Source organism: Ochotona curzoniae, unplaced genomic scaffold (genome assembly GCF_017591425.1).
Source record: "Ochotona curzoniae isolate NIBS_2020 unplaced genomic scaffold, NIBS_Ocur_1.0 scaffold_2476, whole genome shotgun sequence".
NCBI lineage: Eukaryota > Metazoa > Chordata > Mammalia > Lagomorpha > Ochotonidae > Ochotona > Ochotona curzoniae.
Window position 1 is genome coordinate 14,169,677 of NW_024467095.1, and position 27,210 is coordinate 14,196,886.

At 44.2% G+C, this 27,210-nt stretch overlaps 1 protein-coding gene and 1 long non-coding RNA gene across 2 annotated transcripts; one reads left to right on the forward strand and one right to left on the reverse strand.

Annotated features, from left to right (window-relative positions):
* The first annotated feature begins 756 nt into the window (after positions 1-756).
* Positions 757-25,501, forward strand: TRPV5 (transient receptor potential cation channel subfamily V member 5). The gene is made up of 15 exons (XM_041002033.1): positions 757-963; positions 3,204-3,301; positions 3,438-3,560; positions 4,052-4,189; positions 4,549-4,647; positions 4,775-4,950; positions 5,684-5,830; positions 7,688-7,900; positions 18,133-18,219; positions 18,312-18,388; positions 18,629-18,794; positions 18,966-19,032; positions 20,724-20,992; positions 24,337-24,443; positions 25,131-25,501. Exons 1-15 carry the CDS (start codon positions 836-838, stop codon positions 25,426-25,428), a joined length of 2,193 nt encoding a protein of 730 aa, XP_040857967.1. The 5' UTR covers positions 757-835; the 3' UTR covers positions 25,429-25,501.
* On the reverse strand, positions 13,276-24,428 carry LOC121170761. The gene is made up of 3 exons (XR_005886050.1): positions 24,327-24,428; positions 15,937-16,103; positions 13,276-13,512 (listed from the first exon to the last, which is right to left on the reverse strand). It is a non-coding gene; the product is annotated as an uncharacterized LOC121170761 (long non-coding RNA).
* Positions 25,502-27,210: the final 1,709 nt, after the last annotated feature.

The following is a 27,210-nucleotide window of genomic DNA, read 5'->3' on the forward strand; positions in this document are numbered from 1 at the left end:
ATTTGTGTTCCCTGGTTTCAGAGCTTGGCTTAACCAAGGCTCATGGAAGGTACACAGGAATGGGGTGGTTCAGAGAGGGGTGACCTGGGAGGGAGCATAAAGTATGGCCTGAACGGGGCAGCAGGTTTGAGAAAGACTGAGGTCAAAGAGGTAGGGCTCAGAGGCAGCCACATGGAGTCTTCTGAGCCCAACTCTGAAGGCAGTCAACAGTTGTAGGGCTCCTTGTGACACCCGTGTCACAACACTTCCAGAAGAACCTGTAATTGCTACTGCAATTTTCAAGTTGGAAGACCAAGACTCAGAAAGCTCACCCAGCTGTGTTAAGAGATGGGACCAGGATTTGGCCCCGGACTTGCCTTTTTCTTGAGCTGGAGATCTTCACTTCTATTCATCTGCCTCCCACTCGCTGGGTGTCTTGATTGTGAGACTCACTTTCCAGTCTCCATCCTCGTTCCCATCAAAATTCCTCAGCCCCTCCCCTCAGCCTCTCCCGGTCTGGGCCGCCTCAGCCCACTGCCAAGAACAAAGAAGTCCCTCCCTCCTCCTTCCAGAGGTTCCCTCGGGGTGGGCTCTCTCCAGAGCTCCTCCCCTTTCAGGGAAAGAGTGCTCCACTGGCTGAGTGGTTAATCTGCTTGGTGTGGTGCACATGTACACGCTGTGTGCGCATGCACACACACATACAAGACCACACATTCTCGCTGCAGACACATAAAGGAGGCATTTTTACTCAGAGTCCAGACCCCCAACTGACTCCGCCTCCTTGTCAGCGGCACCGTCCTAGACCTGTTCTTCTTACCGCATTCCCCCAGCCTGCCAGCACTTGCAAGGAGCAGACATGGGGGCCTGCCCACCCAAGGCCCTGGGACCCTGGGTTCAACTCCAGAAGCTTCTGACCTCCTGGCTGACTGGAGAACAAGACTGGGAATGGAATCGTGACCAGGTCAATATGCTACAACAGAAGAGGTAGGCGCCCCAGGGGACTAGTGCTGGTTTTCAGTGGCCCTCAAACCTCCCAGCTGTTTGGGAATGTTACCTTGTACCAAGAATCCCATGCCCTTCACTTTGCTAGCTTCTTTCCTTCCAGCTGCTCAGTGCAAAACCCCAGCCAGCCCCTTTCAGTGGTGGTGGAGGCTGTGAACACACAGAAGACTTTGGATGTAGATCTGAATGACAGCGCTGGTTCTCATCTCTCTGCCTAGTGTAAAGGGTGGGTGTGGGGGTAATAGTTGGGGGCGGAGACTAAGAGGGACCAGACAGAAGTGTATGAGTGATGTGGGCAGACAGGGGTAGTGAACTGCTGGGATTTGGGGAATTTTTTTTTTTTAAGATTTATTTCCTTTATTTGAAAGGCAGAGACAGAAAGAGGGAGAGACAGGGAGAGAAAGAAATCTTCCATTTGTTGATTCACAACCCGATTGGCCTCAAGCCAGGAGACTGGAAAAATATTCTGGGTCTGCCATGTAGGTGACAGGGATGTGAGTATTGGAGCCATCTTCTACCTTTCCAGGTGTGTTGCCCAACAGATAGTTTGGAAGGGAGCAGCCAGGACTGGGACCAGCACTATGACAGGGAGTACTCATGGTTTGAGGACCCTATAAGGCAAGCTGCAGTCTTTGGGTTTTGAAGCACCTTGTTTAGAAGACTTGCAGGAAGAAGAAAGATTAAAGAATGACTATCAATATGACTGCAAGTTGATTGCCTACAAAAGGCAGGGGAGGGGCAGGGGGCGGGGAGAGCTTTGTTTGTTTGTGTAATGCCTGACCCAGGTGGCCTCAGGAGTCCTGAGTTCATCCACTTTTTGTGAGCCTATGGTGTGAAAAGTTATCTCAGACCCTGTGGACAGGTAGACTGCAAAACTGAAGTTCAGGCTAGATTGGATCCCTAGAGGTAGCCCTGAGATCTGCCCCATGAAAAGCAGCCTGGGCAGGGATTTGCAGATGGAGTATGGAGGGAACTTGTCTTCCATCCAACAGCTGCCTGGGGAAGAGGAGAAGAGCAGACATCAGCCCCTGTGCTGGGACCGGTGCCGCCACGCTGTCACCATCTTAAAATACTTAGTGATTTTGACCTGATTGCTACATTTGCATCTGACTAACTGCTTGCTTACTCCCCTGCCCCAGGTCCTGCCAGGTGACCTGAGACTTGCCCTCTCCAGAGGGGCAGTGAAGCTGGAGGTATTGAGGGACAGGAGCTCTGTCCTGTGGCCCCAGATAAGGGAGTTAACTCAGGAAGTGCCGTGCTGGCCACTCAGCTGGCCAGAGACCTGTGGCTCACCGAACCTGGATCTGGGAGAGAAAGGGCAGAGGCTGAGTCCCAGGATTGCTTTCCTGTGACCTGAACAGACCTTCGCATGAATCTTTAAGCAAAACACTTTTCTCTCATCTGGCAGAATTGGCTCCAGCTTTATCTTTGGTTCAGTTCAGATCCAGACAGTGGCAGAAACGAAAAGGTCTCAGAGGGTGGCTATCTCAACTTTGCTTTTTCCGTGCTGAGTGACCCAATCCTCCACCCTACCTCAGTTACAAAAAGATGTTTAGACCCTTGCATCTAAGCACTTGGACTAAAGTCCAAAAGCAACTGATCCCTCTTACCCAGTCCCTAGTCCCACCCCCTACAGGGTTGTGTATCTGAACAGCTGCAGAGAGAAGGCAGAACTTTAGTGGCTCACGAATTCCATGGATTTCAGATTTACTGGCTTACAAATTCCATAGATTTTAGATTTCCTAAGGCCTAACAACCTCCTCTGTCCACCCTGGCTGTTCTGGTCTCTCTGTCTCCCCCTAGCTGAAAACAGCAGGTAAAGGAGGCCTGGTCCCCAGGCAACCTAATGGAGATGCCCCTTCTTTCAGTTGCTTCAACTCTCCAGGTTCTGTGAATATTTGCTCAGCCTAAAGGAAATCAGCCAGGCCTAAGCTCCTCCTCTCAGGGATACCTTGGTCACCATTCCAGACTGTCCTGCCTCCTGCACTGGGCCCTTCTGTTAACCCTCTGCACTCAGCCTGTCCTTTGAGGGGGACTGTTATGAAGCCAATCACACAGGAAGCCCTGACACTGGGTCTTGCCAAAATCTGCCTTCAGTTCTTCCAGTCCACTGGACAGCTCTTTCCAGTTTGTCTCTACACACTTCAGGAGAATTGAGTCTGTCTTATAGAATGACCTCCTGTGACTCATTCTCAACCACGCTTGTGTTCATCCTCCTCCAGGATCCGAGACTCCCCATTGCTTCAAGCAGCCAAGGAAAATGATCTGGTTCTCCTTAAGATACTTCTAGTGAACCAATCCTGTGACTTTCTACAAAGAGGTGGGATCAGAGCGTAATGGGGTCAAAGCTGGGATGGAAACATCTGCCCCTCTGCCCTAGGACTCTGAGGGGTTACTCCAAAGGGCCCTGGGGATGTCTCTGAGAACTCTGGCATCCCCATCTTTCTTCACTTCAGGAGCTGTGGGGGAGACGGCGCTCCATGTTGCAGCCCTCTATGACAACATGGAGGCTGCCATGATGGTGATGAAGGCTGCCCCAGAGCTGGCCAAGGAACCGGCCCTGAATGAGCCATTTGTAGGTGAGGAGGCTGCACAATAATTCTAAGTGGAGACAGGTATGGGACAATTGCTATCATTTGTCCAAAAGGAGGACCATGTGGTAGTGCTGAAGAGTCAGGCTGAAATGTAGCCTTGAGTTAGGGTCTACTGCATGAGTCCTAGTCTTGGCTTTGAGCTTCGGTGATTCACTTTAGTCACTGAATGATTTCCTCTGTGTCTTCTCATGGCCCTGGAGGACAAATATCTCTCACGTTCTGTCATAACAGCACTTCAGTGATTGTTTATAGGGCAACCGTCCACCTCTTTTGCCAATAGATAAAGCGAAGGAAAAATGAATTGGGCACCTTGAAAGACTGACTGCCTTCAATACCCAGCACTCTGATGAACCAGGGCAGAAGTCTGTAAAGGGACAGTCAGAGATGTCTTGTAGGGTATGTGGGAGAGTCATGCCCCTAAAAGAACTGTGCACAGAGAAGTACGACCCCATGGCAAACGGCTTTCTCTGGGTCAGGTCAGACTGCACTGCACATCGCTGTCATGAACCAGAACCTGAACCTGGTGCGTGCTCTGCTTGCGCGTGGGGCCTCTGTCTCTGCCAGAGCGACAGGTGCTGCCTTCCGCCGCAGTCCCCACAACCTCATCTACTATGGTGAGAGTCAGGCATGGGCTGGAAGGAAGGGAAAGTGGGAAGGTGGGAAGGTGGGAAGATGGGTCAGTGGGAAAATGGCAAAGTGGGGAGATGGAAGGAAGGTGGGAAGGTGGTAAAGTGGGCAGGAACAGAAGGATGATGGAAGACTCAGCTCTATCTGTGTCATATAGGGGGAGGAACATTGAGGCCAGAGGCTGATTCCTCCCGTGACCCTCTGAACCATCTCTTTCTCTGCTTCTGCTAGATGACAGTCCCCAGCCAAGCCTGAGCTGAGATGTGACTCTGGGGAGGCAGTTGCTTAGGGGACATCAGCCCTCCTGTCCTGCACTCTCCTGCCATGGATCCCTCTGTATCCCTAGGGGAGCACCCTTTGTCCTTTGCTGCCTGTGTGGGCAATGAGGAGATCGTGAGGCTGCTCATTGAACATGGAGCTGACATCCGGGCCCAGGATTCCCTGGGTAAGAGCTGAATGGGGGAGGCTAACATGGTGCAGGGGCATGGTGGGAGGAGCAGGAATACACTGGCTCCAGGGAACCGAGGGAGACATGAGAAACTCAGGCTAGTGTCCCCTCGTGTCCTTCCCAGGAAACACAGTGCTACACATCCTCATCCTGCAACCCAACAAGACCTTTGCCTGCCAGATGTACAACCTGCTGCTGTCCTATGATGAGCACAACGATGACCCGCAGTCCCTGGAATTTGTGCCCAATCATGAGGGCCTCACGCCCTTCAAGCTGGCAGGGGTGGAGGGCAACACTGTGGTGAGGGACACCTCTACCCCTGTGGTGGCTTTTCAATAATTCTTGTCCCCCGAGTTCTCCGAAGGGTGATGAGCTATTGCTTCCTACTGTACCACTAATATCTTGTGGTTCCTTCACTCTGGAGGATTTTGCGCTCATCTTTAGAGTTTCTGCCATGGAAACACAAAGGCCTAGTCCGTTTGCTTCTCCTTTTCTTCTTCTTCTTCCTTTTTTTTTTTTTTTAAGATTTATTTATTTATTGGAAAGTCAGATATGCAGAGAGGAGCAGAGACAGAGAGGAAGATCTTCCATCCGATGATTCACTCCCCAAGTGAGCGCCACGGCTGATGACATGCAGATCCAAAGCCAGGATCCAGGAACTTCTTCTAGGTATCCCACACGGGTGCAGGATCCCAAAGCTTTGGGCCGTCCTCAACTGCTTTCCCAGGCCACAAGCAGGGAGCTGTATAGGAAGTGGAGCTGCTGGGATCAGAACCGGTGCCCATATGGGATCCCGGCACATTGAAGGCGAGGACCTTAGCCGCTAGGCCACGGCACCGGGCCCTCTCCTTTCCTTCTAAAGCTTCATGGATGGAGTTGTGAGGAATAAAGATCCCTCCCCCTGCCTCTCCAGAAGAAGGTTATATAAGCAGAGGTTTACTGATTCCCCACTGCCTATTGATCCCAGGCAGTGGACAGCTGGCCTTAGCCAGCCGTGTTGTGCACTGACTCTCCCCCTACCTGTGTCTCTCAGATGTTCCAGCACCTAATGCAGAAGCGGAAGCACATCCAGTGGGCATATGGGCCACTGACCTCCACACTGTACGACCTCACAGAGATCGACTCCTGGGGAGAGGAGCTGTCCTTTCTAGAGCTTGTGGTGTCTTCCAAAAAGCGAGAGGTATGGCTGTTGGGGCAAGCAGGGGGCATTGTAGTGTCTGCACAGGGCCCAGTCTCCAGACACTTCCCAGCTTCTGTATGAGAGGAGGAGGAGAGAGCAGTGTTCTGGGTGCTGCTTAGAAGAAGTCCAGGTAACAGTGCCTTCCAAACTCCACGCTCTTGCTGCTTAGCTTTGCTGCTTACTTTTCTGATGTTAACATTTCAACTAGGAATTTTGCAAGTGGGAGTTGCTTCCTATCATTCACTTATTCAGCACAGTGAGTAGCTGCTGAGTCCCAGATGGTACAAAGGGCAGTAAGAATACATGGAAAGCACATTTCTTGGTGGTCAACTTCTACAGTTTCTCACCCCTGTCTACCATTATTGCAATGGAATACAACATATGTCTAAAAGGGGTGTACTGCAGGAGAGCAAATTTAGAGTAGGATTAACTTGATTGGGTTGTGTTAGAGACTATATTGGAGGGGAAATGCTAGTGCTGGATCTTCAGGGAGGCACTGGAAAGAGAAGGGGATAAGACAGCTCTCCAGATAGACAGCAATGTGTAGATCGTGCAGAGAGTAAGGGTTGAGTGCTGTGAAGGAAATGAAGACTGGAATGTAAAGGAGAAAACACTTACAGCTTCCAACAACTTCCAGAATTGTGGTAAGATATAGGTTCTATTGTTTCCTTACCATGAGACAATTATTAGGAACCTGGCACTAATGCCAGGTCAGGTTAAAGAATAAAAGAGTGATTGAGTGGACAGTGTGTGTGTTCTTCCTCAGGGGACATTTCTGGAAGCAGATGCACATGAAGCAGAAATTCTTAGCAACTGAAACTCCAATCCCTCCATGTAATTTTTTCTTCTACCATGCCTTCTTGATCTCTGATTTCAGCAAGTTCTCAAAATTCCCCTGCAAGATTTATTCTTATGTTGGAACACCTACTTTTCCTTTCTAACTCTCCTTTCTATTTTTCTCCATCTTTACCCTTCATGATAGCACCAAACCTGAATTCCTACCTCATGGTAAACGTAGAGGCTCTCTGGACAGGGTTACTTCAATTCCTGCCCTGATTGGCCAACCATGTCTGAGAATTACCTACTGTCTATCTCTGATTTCCTCCAGCATCAATGAAAAGGATTGTTTTTCTTGCTAATGGTTAATACCTCTGGCTGCTTTGAATCTGCTTCTTCCTAAATATTAGATACTTCATCCCACCCCACCCCTTTCATTTAGAGCTTTAATCTCTCACTTACCTCAGAACACCATCCCCTCTGGTTTAGATTACTGCCACATCCTACGACCTACTCTATTCCCTATGACTTTACTGCAGCCTCCTTTCTACTACAAATCTACTTATTTCCCTGCTTGAACTCCCATGCTGATTTTTATTTCATTAAAGAAAAAAAAATGAAGCTGTCTATCTTGGTAAAGTTGATGCATAATGACCTGGCTGTTACCCTCTTCACCCATGGTGACTTCTCACCACTCCCTGGGGGGATTCTCTGATATTTTCAACCGTGCTTTATCTGCAAATATACAAGGGTTTTTTTTTTTTACACTTTCCTACCCTGGAAACTGCTTGTACTTCACAGAATGTCCTGAAGTCTGTCCTCACTCAACTAACTACTACTCATTTGTTAAAGTTCAATGTTGCCATAGTACCTTGTGTTTGCTTCTATAACAGTTTATCTACAGCAATAACACAGGGCTGACATACAGGAGAAATAGACTAGTCTGTCTCAAAGAAGTGACTGATTCATTAAATTAAATCTTGATAACATATTGATATCCAACCCACTCTGGGACCCAGTTGGAAACTCAACACTCTTCACTCTATTGATCACCCCAAGCTATGCTCTTTTCCTGTGCAGGCTCGACAGATCCTAGAGCAGACCCCAGTGAAGGAACTGGTAAGCTTCAAGTGGGAGAAATATGGAAAGCCTTACTTCTGCATCCTGGCTGCCTTGTACATTCTGTACATGATCTGCTTCACCACGTGCTGCATCTACCGTCCCCTCAAGTTGCGTGATGGCAACCGCACAGATCCTCGAGACATCACCATCCTCCAGCAGAAACTGCTACAGGTGATTCTTCTTAGAGGAGTCAAAAGGTGTAGGAGCATGAGGTGACGGTGCTGGAGATCAAATGATGCTTGAGCAGAAATTACTGTCAAGCTCAAGGGTTTGCAAGGTCCTAATCCCACCAGTAGGAAGGAGGCACAAGGAGTGGGGCTGGAGAGTGAGCTTAATGAACAAAGAAATATTTTGCCAGGCAGCTGTGGACTTCCTCACATACACTTTGAAACAATGCTCAGTATTTGTAACCCTCCCTGCACATTTGTGAAATTCCTTGAACTGACAAATAGGACCAGCCCTCTGTTATGGGATGCTCCAGGGAAACCCTGTTGTAGAGAAAAACTGTACTTCAAGTCCACAACCAAGTACATTTATAGTCTGCTAGAGCAACATTGGCAGTCTTTCTGGCCTGTAATTTCTTTAGTGTAGTATCAGTGTGGTCATATTTGCGCCAGTGTGTCATCCGTCTAATCATCTGTTGGTGTCTGTAGAAGGATATCTGGATTGCATGAGAGTTAAAGAAAAGCATTTTTGAATCCATTTTACTACTGTGAGTCTCTCATTTGGGTGGTGTCCTTCAGAGACCTGGGGCAGGGGAGTGGTAAGAAGGCCCGATCAGACATGTTGGAAGTAGGAAACCTTCCTTTGTGTGTGATGGAATGTGTATACTCTACTGCAGGCTTTTTAAGGTTAAAAACATATATTCAATAAGTATAGCTGCCATGGAGAGAAATGGTTTTTTATGAACTACTAAAATTATTTTTGTCTTGTAACTTGAAAATAGCCAAGAAGAGGTTCACACACAGGGACAGATAGGAGAATTGTTGCCAGAGAAGTGAGAACTAGGTGACTAGACATTTACTCTCTAAGCAAGATAGACCAGACATAGGTATTGCTTAACCTGAAATAGAAAAAAGTGTAGTTTTGGTCAAAAATAGAACACAAACTTTGTGTTTTAAAGAGATTAAAAACTGAGTTGTGTCAGATCAAAGACAATTGTGTGCCTGAGAAAGAACCACAACAAACCCCAAGCTAAATAGACACTCCATCTTTCCTGTTCCTCTCTCTCTCTCTCTCTCTCTCTCTCTCTCTCTCTCTCTCTGTGTGTGTGTGTGTGTATGCTTGATCATGTTCACAGAATCACCATCTCTCACTAAGTAAGGCTTGCTGCCTGGGGAAAATGAGCCTGATTGTGTCAGAGGAAGGCTTGGGTCTCTGGAGAAGGTTGTGCTCCATGCACTTCAGTCTAGGCCTGAGGGTTGTCTAGTGTAGACAACATGTAAGGGGAGAGGACATTTAAGAGCAGTACCCTCTCATAGTAGTTGAAATGCAAGGAAACAAACTCCTCTATCTATGGGAGGTAGCACTAACTACACTGAAGTTAGCACATGTAAGGATAGTGTTAGTTTATCTAATTCAGGGATCGCTTAACACTTCTAATATGCCCATTGTTTAGTCATAAAGGTTATGCTTTTCCATAGTTGCTTAAGAGCCCTATTAATCAGAGGTCATTTCCTCACTCAGTTTCTACTCAATTCAGTCAGAACAACATGCATTATATCACTAGTTCTCCTTGGTTTCCAAGTGAGTGTAAAGTTCAAAGTCCAGCAGCCAGGCAGGTGGGTTTTAGTCCTAACTCAGATTTTAAATAGTCGTTTGACCTTAGACAAATCCTTCCTGTTAGATCTGTGATTTTTAACCAAGACTGCACATTAAGAACTTGGAAAATTAGCGAAAGGCGAGCTCTTTGGCTGCACCCATGATCTAATAAATTAGTGGATATACTGAGGACCTAGCGAATCAGTATCTGAAGCAGAGGTCCTGGCCTTGGCATCTGTAAAGAAACTCTTATTACATTTTTGTTATTCAGCTAGAGTCAAAAACCAGCCTCTGTCTTTGGAATCCACTTAACCTCAGCCTTCTAAGAAGTCTAAGTCTCTTTCTCTTGGGCATCACCCAGCAGAATGAGCTCTAGTCATTCCATCATCTTTAACCCTATCTTTCCTAGAAAGGCTTCACTAATTCATTTAATGAACAAGTAATCATTGAGAGTCTCATCTACACAGTGTTCGCACATTCAATAACAATGGCCTGAGCAAGCCAAAGATGGTCTTTGCCTTTTTTGAGACCGCTGTCTGGTTGGCATTCATCGAATGCTCATGTGAAAGGCTCTTCCATTATATCCCATGATATTGTCATTGGTATTGCTTCTTCTTATGGCAAGGAAAAGGACTGACAGTGAAGAGAGCTTTTCACAGGGGCCTAGTACCTTTGGGAGGCCACAGGTAACTTCTCTGGAAGTAGCTGAGATCTGGGTTGGTTCAAGATGAAAAAAGGAGTTCTAAGCAGTGAAAATACATGTGTAAAATCCCTAAAGCAAAGTTCATGACTCAAGATTCAAGGACTTCCAGTGTATGAACCAGGCACAGAGTGCCTGGGTATGTGTGGAGTGCCTCCAGGTCATCCTTTGAAAATCAGGTAGGACCTTGCTGATGACCTTGAGGACTTGATTCTTTATCCTCAGGCTAATGAGAAGCTCAGCAGACCCTTTAACAGAGGAGGAACTTGACCAGAGTTTTGCTTAGAGAAATGATTCTGCTTGTATGAGTGAGGACAGATTAGAAGGGGCTAGGAAGGATGTGGGAAGCCATTACAGTTGAGCAAGGACGAGCGGATGGTAGATTGCTCTCTGGATGTGATAGAAAGGTGGAGTGAATGGAGTGGCATTGGAGGACTTACTGAAGGTTAAATCACCATTGTATGTGATGAATTGTATGAGAATATAAGGAAGTGGACAGTACCAGTAAGGACACACAGATTGTCATCCACTTTATTATTTTATTTTAATATTTTGAAGACTTTTATTTTTGTAAACATTTTTGTTATCTTAGAATTTATTCATACCTTAAATGATTCTTTTAATTTTCCTTCACTCTCTGACAAATGAAAATGAGTGCAATGTTTTAAAAGGGAAGCTCATTACATTAAGTTAAGGAAGGGATATAGATAAAATAGATTCCATGAGGAAGCCAGCACTGTGGTATGTCAAGTTAAGCCGCTTCTGTGATCTTGGCATCCCATGTCTGAATCTGAGCTTGAATCCAAGCTGCCTCACTTCCTTTTTAAAAAAAATTTTATTTTTCATGATACAGTTCCTTAGGTACAGGGGCTTACTCTCCCACCCTCTCCTTCCCTTCCTCCTGCTGTTTCCCCTATATTATAACAATACTATAGCCCTTTTTAAACTTGAGAGGTAGAAAAAAACAGACTGTTTTCATTTGCTGGTTTACTCCCTAGAAGTTGTGTAACAACTAACATTAGGCCATGCCAAAGCCAGAAAACTATTCAGGTCTCCCATGTGAGTGGCCACATCTATTGTGGCTATTTTGTGCACTTCACACACATTTATCACCACATAGGGCATATTGTTTTAATTTTTATTCGAAAGGCAGATCTGCAGAGAGAAGGAGAGACAGAGGGAACAGATCTTCCATCTGCTGCTTCACTTCCTAAAAGGCCGCAATGGCTGGAGCTGAACTGATTTGAAGCTAGAAGCAGGAGCTTCTTCTGGTCTCCCACACGGGTGCAGGGTCTCAAAGCACTGGGTCATCCTCTTCTGCTTTCCCAGGCCACAAGCAGGGAGCTGGATGGGAAGTGGAGCAGTTGGGACATGGGATCACACCCAAATGGGATCCTGGTGTTTGAAATGGGGAAGCTGAGGATCCAGCACAGTAACCTAGTGGTTTAAGTCCTTGCCTTGAACGTCTGGGATTCCCCTATGGGCACTATTTCTAATCCTGGCAGCCCCACTTCACATCCAGCTCCCTGCTTGTGGCTTGGGAAAGCAGTCAAGGATGGCCCAAATCTTGGGACCCTGCACCAACATGAGAGACCCAGAAGAGGCTCCTGGCTCCTGGCTTTGGATCAGCTCAGTTCTGGCTGTTGCAGCACTTGGGGAGTGAATCATTAGACAGAAGATCTTCCTCTCTGTCTCTGCTCCTCTTATCTGACTTTCCAATAAAAATAAAATAAATCTTAAAAAAAGTAAATGGGGGAAACTTATCCAATTGAGTCATTGCGCCAGGCCCGCTTTTTGCATAGTGTTAAAATGCACTGACAATAAGATTGGGCTCTGAGACTGCGTTTCCAACCAGCTTTCAGTTAAGGCTAATGTAACTCTGCAGATCACCTTCTGGTAGCAAAGCAATGTATCATTTAATCCTCATACATATACTAATGTATAAATCAAAACTTCACCACTTTAAATGTGGTGAATCTGAGATATTAAGTTTTTGGCAAAGATATTTTAGCAAAGCTGGCATTGGCGGGCTAGGGCAAGACTGAGAATTGAAAACACAATCCAGGTCTCTCAGCTGGGTTCCAAGGTCCTAACTACTAATTGTACCACTGCTTCCTAGAGTATATGTTGACAAGAAGATGAAATCAAGAACCAATTGGGTAGTGTACTGTGGTGCGGGAGGTAGGCATTCTTAACCAGCTTCTATCCACTAGGTTTAAACATAAAGCTAGGCTATTCCTCACTTCATGGTGATGTGTTGGTGCTCAGTCTTCGAACTGGAGATCCATTGTTTGATAAATTAATGTTTCTGGGTGTTGAACTAGCTAGAATCCATTATACTCACCTTTATCAGGTCACACCTAATCAAGTGCCCCTTTCAAGAGGAGGAGAATTATAGTGCTAAGTACAAGATCAGATATAAAATGACTCTCACCCTTAGCTACTGAGCTATTATCTAATCAGCAGTTTTGATAACTCACCCTAATATTTTTTTCATATAGTTTGCGTATGCAATGCAGGGTAAGGTTTACTTCTATAGGAACAGGTAAAGATTTCTCTGATGAGAGTAGAAATTTCCTAAGGCAATCTTGAGGAAAGTGCAGACCAAGATGTGAAACCGACTCATGGCAGGTGGTCCCACAGCAGAACCAGGGACTCTGCCTCTCATTATGGTTCAACCGCTTTTGTCTTGGGAGTACCTACAAGAAAAGCATCTTCAGAGCTTTATGGAAAACAAAACAAAGGATGCAAACTAACCCAGGTTGGCCTGGCCACATGTGTTGGAAACAAGAATTCTAATTGATTTTGATGGGCACCCACAGTGAGGTACCCATGTCCGATAAAAGAATCATAGTAACTCTTCCATAAGCAGCAGTGGGGCATTTTCTGAGACTTCATTTCTTTGTAAGTCAGAGATCTTGGGGAGCAAAAAGAAGAAAGGTCTGGATTGGGACCCACAACGGGTCCTGGAGCCCTCCCACTTGATGTCAGGGTGACTTGTACTCCCTCCCCTACCCTGAGTGGTGTAGTAGGAGCTTTTTCAACCCAACCATGTCCCAGGCTCTGCTGTACATACTCTCTCTGGGCATTTTCTTCAAGGCAATGAGTTCAGCCATCTGGTAAGAGTGAATGATCTAATGAGGCCGGTTTTCTATGAAGCATGAGTCTGCAGGAGATTTTGTTGTTGACAACTCCCAAAATTCTAGGCAATGTCAAAAATTCCAGTCATTGTTGAAAGGTGTTTATTTTTAAAGAGGGTAGAGTGGAGTGTTTTCTCAGTGCATTTTTAGCCCCGCAACTTAGGTGAGTTTGCGTTAGGAATCTGGAAATACCAGAAAATCCCAATTAGTTGTCATATTTTTCACCTTTTGCCTCCCAAGAGATTTCCCCACTTCCACTTCTTGACTTTATCTCCTTCCTGTAACTAGCGGATAACATTCAGCTGCACCTGTAGTCTTCCCCCTTTTCTTACTGAGTTTTTACCACAGTGTCATGCATTATGGATCAAAAGTTGGGAAAAAAATGTGTCTATACTCAGAAGACAACTGTGGGTGGATATACGGTACCCAGACACCTTCGGTGTGCTGGGTGAGGGCTGCAGACTCAGCAGCACCAGGAGAGACAATGTCTGACTGGGGTACAGAAGCGTAGGAATGGAGACCCAGGAGCAGTGTGGGGCTGACCTGAGTGTGGAGACACCAAGAGAGAGTGAGACAGGAGCGAAAAGGGTAGTCTAAGGAAAGGGCATTTATAAGGCACAGTAAGTAAGATGCCTGAATCTCTTGGGTCGGAGAACCTGGACACTCAGCTCCAGCTTCTGACTCCAGCTTCCCATCAGTGTAGCCATCCTGTGAAGCCATCAGCAGAAATGGTTTCTGGATTGCTGTTCCTGCCAGCCACAAGGGAGACCTGGATTGAATTTCCTGTCTCTAGCCTTGAATGTTGTGGACATTTGAAGACTCCATCAACCTATGGCAACTTTGCCTACCTGCTCCCACCTTCCTATGTCAACCTTTTATTCTGCCTATCAAATAAATTAAGTCAAGGAAAAGGCAGAAACTGTAGGGAAGCCTGATTTAAGAATCCATAGCCCCAACAGCTGTGTTGAAACTTACATGAAGCTTAAGTACATAAGGCCAGGGCTAGAACACTTGGATTTTGTAGCTCAAATTTGGTAACCTGCATTTTATTATTTTTTTTTATTCTTGTCCAACAGCAAGCATTTCTACATAAAAGAATGCACACACACAATTTCAGAACTCAGTGATGGTTCTAACGAAGAGCAGCCATATCCTGGACTGCTTCCTCTCACTACCCAAGTCTCATTTCCCTGGGACGATCACTTTTTACCTTTATTAGCTCTTCATTCCTCTTGTCACTTCTACCTGGCTAGAATGCTTCTCTCCCCACTTGCTCATCAAATGAAGATACTGTCTAGTGAATTTCTATGCTGATTTAGAGAACACTTCCATTGCCACCTACATTTGTATTCTGATGGCTGCAAGCAATTAGGAATGTTATCAAGCAGAAAAGCCATGTGATAAAATTGACATTTAGAAATATCAGTCCAGAAGTAGGAGAAGCAGGGAGAAGGGGAGTAGCACTGATGAAGGGGAAACTGATTGCAGAGTAAACAAGATGATAGATGCCTTGGCTTTCCCTTCAGTCAACAGTGCTGGTAGATGAGCATTACACAGGTAATTGGGAGGCTGGGGGAAATGAACTTGAGTGCCTCTAATAACTTACCAAACATGACCTTGATCCCCAAACCTTTTCATCAAAACCACAAATCTAGAGAACTGTAGAGTACCCTTTCCCTATTGACAGAAAATGTCTTAAGAATAAAATCTTAAGATTAAAAAAATCATTAGCGTTTAATTCAGGGAGAATTAAGTAAAAGAGAATGTTGATCATTTCCATAGACATCAAAAAGTCAACTATGAAAATTCAGTAATACTTTCTCATTTACAAGGATTAAATTATTTCTTAACCTCACAAAGGGTGTCTAGCATTTCACATCAACATGAAGCACAGTAATTTCATTTAAAGTGAAAAGCAGTAGTTTAAAAGCTCATTATCATTACATAGTAAAAGTACTATCATTACTTTTACTGCAACTTTCACATACATATTTTGCTTTTTGTTTTTTAGAGCAGTAAAAACAAAAGAAAACCCTATAGAAAGACTCTAGCAAGTTTTGGTGGCTCTAAGAAGAAGGCTCTAAGGCCCCTGGCAGCCTAGCTTGAGGTGGGATTTCTGTAGACAGAGTGGTGGAGAAAGCTGCTCTAAGGCAGTCATACCACAGGTGAAACAAAAGCTTGGGACTTGAGGGGAAACGCAGTCACTGACTGATGGATTTGTACAGACCAGTGTCTGCGTGTGAAGGAATCCCTTGAATAAGCAAAGAGATGCTGAAGATGGGGAGTTAAACAGGGAGTTTAATGACTAAACTCTTTCCAGTGGTTTCTCTTACAACACAGTTGCGGTTTCACATCTTCAGTTAGAGGAACAGTTGGTGCCACGACTCTGTAGGCCTCTAGGGGCACTCTGATCTTCGTAGCCCTCCCAGCCCGACCTGTGCACAGTGCCTTTTCTTCTTAAAAAAGATTGGCAGCATTTTTTTTCAGACACAAAGTTTTTTTTAAAAAAGTTAAGAATTCAAAAAGTAGCTACATGTAAGAATATTTAAGAATTCCAAATGTAGTTATATTTTTTCCATATTTAAGGTTATTTTGTCTCTACTTACCACCCATATTGATCCGTTTTTATTACTTCATGAAATTCCTATGGCTTGAAAACTTCGTAAAGAGAGGAGGTTTATTAGTATCAGGTTGAAAACTTCATCTGATGCTGGACTTCCTGCTGGCAGAGTCCAGAGGTCATCAGGATACCACATGGTGCTGTTGGCAGAGTCTAAAGGTGGTGGGTGGCCATGTCACATGGTGAAGAACAGCCAGTGCACATGTGTGTCTCCTGTAGTCTCTTCCTTTCTTCCAAGACTCCACCCTGAAGCTCCACTCCAGTGATTCTAATAACCTTGCAAAGGTCCAACCTCTAAGTATCAGAGTTGTATTAAACGTCATCTTCTGAAGAACTCAAAATAGGGATTAAGTTTCAGCAAATGAACACCTGGGGACATTCAAGCCATAGCTGAACTATAGCACTCTCAATAGGAATGGCATGTTTTATAATAAGAGCCAGACTCTATAAGAACATTAAAATAAAGAAAAACAGCACGTTACATGAACCAAGTTTCAGGAAACAGGGAATTCAAATACCATTTTTAGAGCTGAAGACAACAAAAGAACACTGAAGCAATTTAAAAGTGGCATGAATGTGTGGAATTTATTTATATAATTTCATAGTGGGAATTGTCTATATAAGAACATAGTTTTTCAGAAAGTCTGCAAAATTAATTATATTCTCAGATGAGATCAGCAATTTTTAAAGGTAAGGGCTATTGACATTGAATCCTATCATTACAACTAGATAATATTGTTGAAGTTTCATCAAAATTGGTTGGCTCTCATGTTACCTTGATCTGGCACTATGTTTTCTATAGCTGTTACTCACGACAGACACGCTTCCTCAGAATCAAAACCTTATAGTGTCTCTTGCCCCATTTCTGCACTATTCTTTTGTTTGAATTTTTATTTTTATTTTGATGATCTTTACATAGTGGATTAAGGCCAAAGGGTCAAGGGCTACAGGAAAGTAGTTAAGACCATTGCTTCCACATTCTTTTTTTCCTTTCCTATACCTGGGGGAAGGAGAGGGACAAAGAGAGAAGTCACACTCGCCCTCCCAATCATCCCAGGGTCCCCAGTGTGGGGCATGCTCTGAGGGCACTACTCAAGTGATTTCAATAGTTCAACTGTTCTGAATTGCTGTCAATCTTGCCATTCCAAGCATGATGAAATCACTTCAGAATCCACGGGCTGACATAGTCCACCTTAGTGTCTCCACTTGCCCAGATTTTCACTGCCAACACTTGGCTGGGGTAGTTGATCAATTTGTTCTGTCCTCTGTTGTGGTTCCGGGTATCCTGTGCAGGCTCCGATGTACTACCATGTCCTCCATGTGCACCTGAATATGCTGTTCATTGCTCTATCTGAGTTACTGAGGACTCCATGTCAGACCATAGAACCTGCAATTCTCTATGGTTGGGGTCCAGGGTTAGCAGTTCAGTTGGTGGGTATTCCAAAGAAACTTCATCTGAAGTGATCCCACACCAGATTCTTGGGTGTGCTTGCCAACTCAGGGTCCATCTGCCCTATTCTTATTACCAAATCATAGTAAAGCTACTGTTAACATATTTATGGAGCTTTTTAGCTTATGAAATTCATTCAAATACATTGTGTAAAGTGGCCTTTATCATAGCACCAGAAGCTAGGAATTGGTATCTCTGTATTATAATGCAAAAAGCTCAAGTTCAGAGATCTTTGATAACACGTTTGACAAGGTCTAACTGAGCTAACTGATGCTGGGCCCATCATGGAACCTCGATTTTTTTGATATGCTAATTCTGTGTTCTACTCATTGGTAGCCACAGTGAGATTAGAAAAGCAGAGTTTTGGACATAGGTAAAGCCATCCCAAGGCACTAAAGTCTATTTCTACTGGTTTTGCCTTCTTGATGTGATATTCTGAATGTGTCCCCAGCAGCTCAGTATGTAATTCACAAACTGCTGCTAACAAAAACACAACACTGCTAGATGGCTCTCAAGTCATTGGCATATTAACACAAATCAAATTTTTCATAGTTAGATTCATGTCTTGGTCACACAGTTAGCTATAATGGAAAATACATTGCAAATCATGGTGATGCTGCAGTGCGGGGGTCTTTTCTTCATCTTGCATGACCCTGGCCTTTTTAGACCATTTGCCCCAGAGGATTTGACTTTCTACCCAACAAAATTCTTATCCTGGATTTCTCCCCATAGGAGGCCTATGTGACTCACCAAGATAACATTCGGCTCGTGGGAGAGCTGGTGACTGTTACTGGAGCTGTGATCATTCTACTCCTAGAGGTGAGGTGCAGGCGGAATCTAGGCTAAGGGTATCTGTCTGAGGTCCGACATTGTAGCCTACATTGCCTTTCTGTTTTACTTGATCTTCCCAGATCCCAGATATTTTCAGGGTTGGTGCCTCTCGATATTTTGGACAGACAATTCTTGGGGGGCCCTTCCATGTCATCATGTGAGTATCTCCTCCTAATATTTGGCCTTCACTCATTAGAATTGCTCTGTGTCTTCAGTTAATGTCTCTGGGATTAGTTCCTAGGTGACCACCCCCCATGCAAGGGATTTCTCTCTAGTGGACTTGTATGAATGACTATATGTGAATGACTACATGTGTTTTAGTGTTAATACTAAGCTAGAGTATGTGGGGGACCTGCAATATTCCTAACCCAGTTCTCAATCCTTCCTCTCCCCTCAGCATCACCTATGCCTCCCTTATATTACTGACCATGGCGATGCGGCTCACCAACATGAATGGGGAGGTGGTACCCTTATCCTTGGCCCTGGTGCTGGGTTGGTGCAGTGTCATGTACTTTGCTCGAGGATTCCAGATGCTGGGCCCCTTCACTATCATGATCCAGAAGGTCAGTGTCATCCACACCTTCCTCTGGCTTAGCCATAAGACTTTCCCAGAGGGAAGGAAAAAGAACAAAGCCAGTGGAAGCAGGGAACCTCCTGATCTGTAGTGGTAGCTACTCAAAGACAGTAGGGAAAGAGTGACTTCCATCCCTCTTGCTCTCTTTTGTTTTCTACAGATGGTTTTTGGAGACTTACTGCGTTTCTGCTGGCTAATGGCTGTTGTCATCTTGGGGTTTGCAACAGGTAAGAACATTACTTCCATCATCATTAGACCATTGGATTTAGTTCTCCAGAAAGTTCTCTCTCACTCTTACTCTGTTCTTATTTTCATTCCATTTTGTCATATGTGTGCTTATTTTCCTATTGATAAGTGAGTCTGAGGCACCCACCTATACCCCATATCTGTAGAGTCAGGTCCACATGCATTGACCTGGAAAGTAGAGCCATGTATTCTTGGCCAATGACATTAACGTTGACTAACAGATCTGTGAGACCTTATCTTTGGAAGAGACATCAAATAGGTAAGAGTAGGCAGTTGTAGATCTCAAATACTATGTGGGGACACAAATATACAATGCGATGTATTACTAACTTTTCTGTGTTTGTAATTCAGAAGGAAAAAAATATGACTTCAGTAAGACAGTAATGATCCTTTTTCATATGTGGCATTTAAAGTTAAGAAAGAAGGAAATAATTTTTATAACAAACAGCAGAAAAAGAAGTCTTGTCGAGAGAGATTGGAAGAACTGAGACAAGAAGGAATTTAGTCCGTGCCCAACATGGAGTGAGTGTACAAAGGAGTTAAAAAGGGAGAACACAGGGAGAGAAAACAGGTAGAGAAAGAGCCAGAAGGAGGGCATGGAAATGAGAAGAGATTTCGAATGGAGAGGATAAAGAGGAAGGCCAGGTCTGAGGAGTAAAAGGCAACAACTTGACTTCACTTCTCAATGTTTGCCAAAGATTGTCTGTCAGACAAGAAGAGATACTGCAGGGCTTTGAAGAACACCCTCAACAATTTCAAAGAACTGTGACTGGGTTCAGAGGACTCTATTACTGTCCTTAGGAATCACTCTATTTTATGGGGTGTGGGATGTGAGAGTCCCTTAAAACAGTAGATGAGAAAAATACCTAACTCGTGTTTCACTCTCCTGAGCCTTCACATGCTCTTTCTGTTTATACCCTAACCCTTCTCTATCTGCAGACACACAGACTACAGAACGGGTATTAACACAATAGCTTCTTTAGACACCTATTACCTCAAATGCCCTAAACTATTGTGTATTGGCCATTGTGTTTGCTTTGGTTTTCCCTTAAATAAGGAAGCAATGATTGCCATGGACAATTCCTTCTTGGGGAATCCACCTTATGTTTCAGTTCCTCATACATGGTGAATCCTTTTAATGAGTCTATGACCATCATAAAGTGCTACTCTTCTCGCTACCATTCCATAAACTATACACTGGGCAGGGATAGCTCTCTGTGATGATTCGGGAATCTCAGCGTGATAGATGGATATCCAGAGGCCATCAAGATAAAAAAAAAAAAAAGGGGGTGTTCTTTCTAGTCTCTGTTTTTAGAATTGATGGAAATTCCATGCATTCTTGTTACAACTTGTCTGTTAGATATTTGGTTTTCTAATTGTAAAAGCCAGTTCGGTTACTTACTGTACATCCACAGAGAATTTTTTTTATATAAATGGTTGAATATGATTGCTATCCAGAGTGATATGTGCCCTCCTAAACTTCCTCAGAGGGCATCTTAGGGCTAGTGAATTTTACAGTTGATCACATATATTGATAAATGTTTGTGCATACATGTGTAAGTGTGGAGGTAAAGAAATCACAGGTTGAATGAGTGTTAACCAGGCTCAAGCTCATACTTACTGTGATAATTCAATATCCCCATCTCTATGCCTTCTTCCTGGCGGGGAGCAGCATTCCATATCATTTTCCAGACAGAGGACCCTAGCAATCTGGGGGAATTCTCTGACTATCCCACGGCACTGTTCAGCACCTTTGAACTGTTCCTCACCATCATTGATGGCCCTGCCAACTATGACGTGGATCTGCCCTTCATGTACTGCATCACCTATGCCGCCTTCGCCATCATTGCCACGCTGCTCATGGTCAACCTGTTGATTGCTATGATGGGGGACACACATTGGCGAGTGGCCCAAGAACGGGATGAACTCTGGAGGGCCCAGGTGAGTTTTTTAGTGTAAGACTTGCTGAGGGGAAGGGAACAGAAAGAAAACTCAAAGTGGGGTATGTTATGGTGGATCACTGTTAGAAGAGCCACAGAAGAACTCAGTGGGACCACCACCTTAACAGACTTTCCTGTGAATCTGAGCTACCTATGGTGGAGCTACTTTTTATGGAGGGACAAAAGCAAAATAAAATGGGGCTCCCAGGAGTCATGCTTGAGTCTATTGGGAGCTGTTGTATATTCTGGTTTTACTTTTGGGCTGATCTTTTATTGGTCTCTACAAACGTTCCTCTGTCATCTGTTTTTGTATTATCATAGCTAATAAAATATTAGGATTGGAAATTACCCATTAGTGATCCTCTAGCTACCCCTGTGTTCAGCATAATAATCACCCATTGGTGAGAGTGTCCTTCAACAGCTACTGTAATGCTGGCAATACATTATAGCATTGCAGATTTAGATAAGGGATTGAAAGAGGGGTTTTCCCTCTTTTGAATGTTGGTGTTACATTGAGTCAACACACAGTCTTCCTGTAATTTCATTCTTTGGCCCCAATTTTCCCTCTCATAAAACACAAAACACATACTTTCATGTGAGCTATACTCAAACATTTGAATATAGTCATTACTTGTCCCCTTGAACTTTTGTTTAGCAATAACTATTAGAGATTCTGATGTGTTGGGAAATGTTCTAGGAGCTATGGCTACAGCACACACATAACAGATACAATCGGTGTCCTCATGGAACTGACAGTCTAGTTGAAAAGACAAACTTTAAACAAATGACTCCTCAGAAATATGTAAGATTTAAATAATTCAACTGTAATGCAGAAGTGCAAGTTCAACAAAGGAATCTGACTAGAAAGTTAGGAACTACTTTCTTGAGCAAATGACATTTAAGATGAGATCCTATTAGAAAAGTGTTTGATACAGTGGTTAATGTGATTCTAGCGATACTTGCATTCCATAACACAGTTTGAGTCCCTGGTTCTGAGCCTGGGCTGAATCCTAGCTATGCTTCTGATTCCGCCATTTTGCTAATGCACACTCTGATGCAGCAGATAGTGGTTCAAGTGCTTGGGTCTCTGTCAGTCACGTCAGAGAGCTGGATGGAATTTCAGTTTTCTGACGTCAGCCTGACCCAACCACAGCTGTTGACGGCATCTGGAGAGTAAAACAGAAGATGGGAGATTTTCTCTCTTTCTCTCATTGCCTGTATGTCTTTCAAATAAATAAAGATAACTAAATAATTGTGAAATATTTAAAAGAAGAAAACTTAACTGTGAATAATAATTAGTCAGTTAAAAGGATTGGAGGGAATCAAAGGAGGAGGTCAGGGGTTGTATCAATTAGGCTACAAGGACAGAAAACCAAACTCAAACACTTTGGTGGGCAGAGAAATGTACTGATTCTCCTAAGTGAAAAATTTGGAGACTTAAACTAGCTTTAGGGAAACATGGCCAGATCCCAAGTGTTTTTCTCACATATTTTGTAAGTTCCTCTATTTTGCTCTTCTTTGGACTCTTTTTTAAGGCATGATTGTTTACGTGTGATTGAGATGGCTGTCATAATTTCCAAATTCCCAAAAGGTTGAGCAGGTGAACTGTATCACACAATTAGAAGGGCTCAATTCATGTTCCATCCTGTTCCTCTGCTGATGCTGGACACCACTACAGAGTTTAAGAGAGCATCTTTCTTCCTGAATATTCAGTCTGAGTTCCATCTCCTTGCAACAAGTTGGGGTCAAAGGCTCATCTTTGATGCTAAGGCAAGGTCAAGAACTGGATAGTGATAGAGGATGTTGTTTGTGGTGAAGTAGAAGGTCAGCAAAGAATAAATTAATGACCATGATGTACAGCCAACCTACTCTAACCAGTGGTGATGGGGTAAGTCTAAAAATAAGAAAGGGGACCTTAATTATAGCACAAAAAGAACAACAAATTTTGTTTTCAAAGGAAAGAGAGACAGAACACTATTCAGAAAAGGGAAATAGAATTATTGGAAGTCTTGATGTAGAAGGGAATTGCATGCAGCCATGAAACAAAGACAAGCATGGAGTATTGGAGAAGACAGGAAGTGGAGAACATGGTGAAGAAGACTGGCCATTTTGGAAATGATTATGTGGGCCTGGCACAATGGCTCGGTGCATGCACAAGGATCCCATTGGGTGCCAGCTCTTATCCTGATTACTCCACTTCCCATCTAGTTCCCTGCTTGTGGTCTGGGAAAGCATGGTCCTCCATGCACCTGCATGGGAGACCCAGAAAAGGATCCTGGCTTCGGATTGGCTCAGCTGGGGAATAAACCAGCAGATGGAAGATTTTTTTCTGTCTCTTCCTCTCAGTAAATCTGCCTTTCTAATAAAAATAAATCTTAGAAAAAATAATTACTGTATTATTATTTAATCAATAAGTTTTGCTATCCCCAACTTATCCTGATTACAACATCATCTACCCATAGACATAGCTTTCAAAACTACAATGGTTCCTGATGTGATTGGAGTAATATAGTACTAACAGGGGTCATACTTTTCCTTACTGTGAATGTAATGCTATAACTAACAGTGTCTAAAACTGAGTCACATCTTTTAGAAAACATACAACTGGCTCTTGTTAAGCTTATTATCCTCCAGAATCTTAGCATGTTGGAGACATGACTTCCTTAATTTGTCTTTTTAAATGCAAATGTGGGACCTCAAGTTTGATTTCCTTAAATTTCATGTTGTTAGGCTTAGATGAGCATTCCAGTTTGGTGAGATAATCTTATATTGCTTTTGTCACTGCACATATTACATATCCCTCCCAGTTTTGTGTCATATGTTTTGTGTGATAAGCTTGTCTTGTGTACTTCACCTAAGAGTTAATGAGGGCTGGGCAAAGAACAGAACATAGGACCTATTGCTAGAAACTCCTCTACCAACTACACAGTCATTAGTTAACCCTTTCTTTCTTAAGATATGGATATTTAGTTTGATGCAAACTCCATGAACTGGAGCAGCATCCTTGAATCCATAGAGGTTCTTCAGCATTTTATGTAAAACAAAATCATTGGAACATGGCTTTCCTATGAAAAAAGGAATTTAGACTAGTTTGGAATGACTCAATTTCCACAAATGTAAATTTAATGTAGGGGTAATTATTTTAAAATATGCATGAAATATCCTTTTTCCTTTGCTAATGCACATGCTTGGGGCAGGCACAGGCTAGGGCTAGATAAATGCTCCCCTCTCTACTGGTCTCTGGTATGTTCATTTCACCAGCAATCAGCTTTCTGTTCTCTTGGTGGCTTCAGTATCTGAAATTTAAGGCTCTTTCTGAGCTCTTCCTCTCTTACCTCATTTCAGGTGGTGGCCACCACGGTGATGTTGGAGAGGAAGATGCCTCGCTTCCTGTGGCCTCGCTCTGGGGTCTGTGGATACGAGTATGGCCTAGGAGACTGCTGGTTCCTGCGGTGAGTGATCAACAGAGCATGTGTGTTAACTGCAGCTGGGTGAGAGCCAGGGGAGCCACAGCTGTGAGCAGACATCCTAAGAACCTTTTTAGGGGAGGAGTGGAGCTGAAGTGGAGAGATAAAGAGAATGCTGACAGCAGATGCAGGGCTGTGTGTACTTCAGAGGAGCTGTGCTGGAAAAGCAGGTCTCTGTGACCATGCTCAGGTGTCATTCTGGGTTGCTCAGCCTATATGGACCTTATTTCCAAATGACTGCCATTTACAATATACTCTGTGTTGACTTTAATTTCTTTCATACTCCACTCTCATTTCATATCCTGGCTGTTCTCTCTTCTCACTTTTTCCCTGAATTGCATATCCTCACTCTTGTGACATGCTTATCTCTTCATTGCCTCTCTTTTTCCTTCACATTCTCATCTGCCAGCAACAACAACACACACACACACACACACACACACGTCATACTACCTTCCAAATACTGATTGCTTGACATCTATAATCTCTTCGTCAATTTAGCTACCACTCCAATCTCTTCATCCTCACCTGATCCTAGATGCTGTTCGTCCTACAATACTGGCCCCTCTTTCATCTTCCCTTTAGATCCTTATTCTCCATGTTGACCTCTATTTCTCCCTGTGTCTATCTCTACCATCCTAAACTGAGTCCTTTCTTTCTCCCCTTCCACAGGGTTGAGAGCTACAATGACCAGAATCCTCTGCGAGTTCTTCGCTATGTAGAAGCATTCAAGCCTTCAGACAAGGAGGATGGACAAGAACAACTTCCTGCAAAGCGGCCTTCTATGGCTGAGAGCTGGATTCTAGGCAGAGCCTCTACAGCCTTCCAAACTCCCTCCCTCTCTCGGACCACATCCCAGAGCAGCAACAGTCACCGGGGCTGGGAGATTCTTCGCCGAAACACCTTGGGACACTTAAATCTTGGACTGGATCTTAATGAAGGGGATGGAGAGGAGGTCTACCATTTCTAATTGGGATCCCTGATACTCTTGACCTGACTCCTACCAGACTGGAGGTGAGGCGCAGAAGATCTGCCTTTGAAAAGATCTCATTTACATGCTTGTTGATACTTCTCAGGGGCCACCGAGCCCTTCACATCAGCGTTTCTGGGGATGGGCATGTTTGTCTATCATCCACACACCTTCCGCACCTTTGAAAGTTTCACATTTTTTGGAAAAAAAAAAAAACTAAAGACATGAAGTGGGGTGCTAGATGAATGTCTGGATGGTCTCTTTCTGCCCTATGCAGGCACTAGAAAGTAGCAAGCTGGACATCTGTCTGGTTCCCCAGGGCTCCCTGAGACGAGTTAGGCATGGCCTTTCCTTCCTTTCTGCTATCTTGTAAGACTTTCTCCACTCTAGCAACCAACAGTCAACTGCAAAATCTACAGAAAACTGGCTTTCTTTGCATTTTATGTTATCGTGGCAGAATACACAGAAATATGATGTTTACACCACTGGTAGATGCACATTTGGTGGCACTGTCTTAAAGGGCGGAGTCCTCCTCTTCCGCAGCGGACGTACTTGTACACTCAGGTCCAGATACATGCTCATCTGTGTTCCAGACTGAGTTCTCTGCACTGTCTCCTCTGACCCTTATCACTTGTGTATCTCTGATCTGTTTCTTTCTCTGTTAGCACATGAACATACTCTTTTCACATCTTTCAAAGAATTTGCAAATACTTTGCCTCAGCTCTACTGTGTTTCATTCCCCTTTCCACATCCAATTTGAGATCATACTTCCAAACGATGGGCTCCATTGCCTTCTGGCTGTTGCTTCCTCGAGCCATTTTGCTGTGACATTTCTCCCCTATTGGGGTCTCCCGTCCTGCGGAAGAAATCACCCGACACTGGATAGCATCTCAGAGGCGCTTTGTTCCAACCTTCCGTTAAAACCGTTACATCCGTTAATTCCGTTACACAGAAGCCCCCCCTTCCCAAAGCCCCTGGCTTATATATCAATCCTATCCAGTCAGCTTAAAGATCGCCAAGGCACACAGAAGGCACGCCAATCAGGGCAAAGGACCAATCACAGGGCAGGACGTTGTCAGTGCCCCCAACACTCCTCCATGCTAGTGCTGCAACTGTTGTCAAGGTTATCTATCTGCAGTTAAATCCACTGAACAGTCTTTTTCACTTCTCAACATTTCTTCACCGATCCCCTCATTTTTTTTGTTTGTTTTGATCTAGAAGATTCTCTGTTCTCCTTACCACCTGAGTAGTTCCACTCGCTTCCATGTTTTATCATACGTTAGCTCACAATTCAAAGCTCCTTATCTTCTGTTGTGATCTGTCTTCTGAGCTCCAGGCGTCTGCAGCTTGAACGCCAATCTATTGACCCAAATTACGTGGATATTTTATAGACGGTTCAAACTCAACATGTTCTGAAACTTCTCTCACCAAACCTGCTCCACCGGTGCTGTCGACCAAGTCCATGGCAGCGTCATAAAGTCGCCGACACCAGGATTCTAGGTGTCATCCCCAACACTTCTGTCACAACAGCCGTAACTGGTATATCTTAAGTCTGGTCATATCTTGCTCTAAATCAGCTCCTTTGAAAAATAAGCTGCTTTGGCTTAACAGAAATGTAAGCTTTTCTATCAAAGTCATCTATTTTTAAAAAATTTATTTGAAAGGCAGGGTTAGATGAAATGATAAGAAAGGAGAGGGAGGATATTACTTCCACTGGTTAACTCCCTAAGTGGCTGCTATGCCCAGGGCTGGGCCAGGCAGATGCCATGAGCCAGGAGGTTC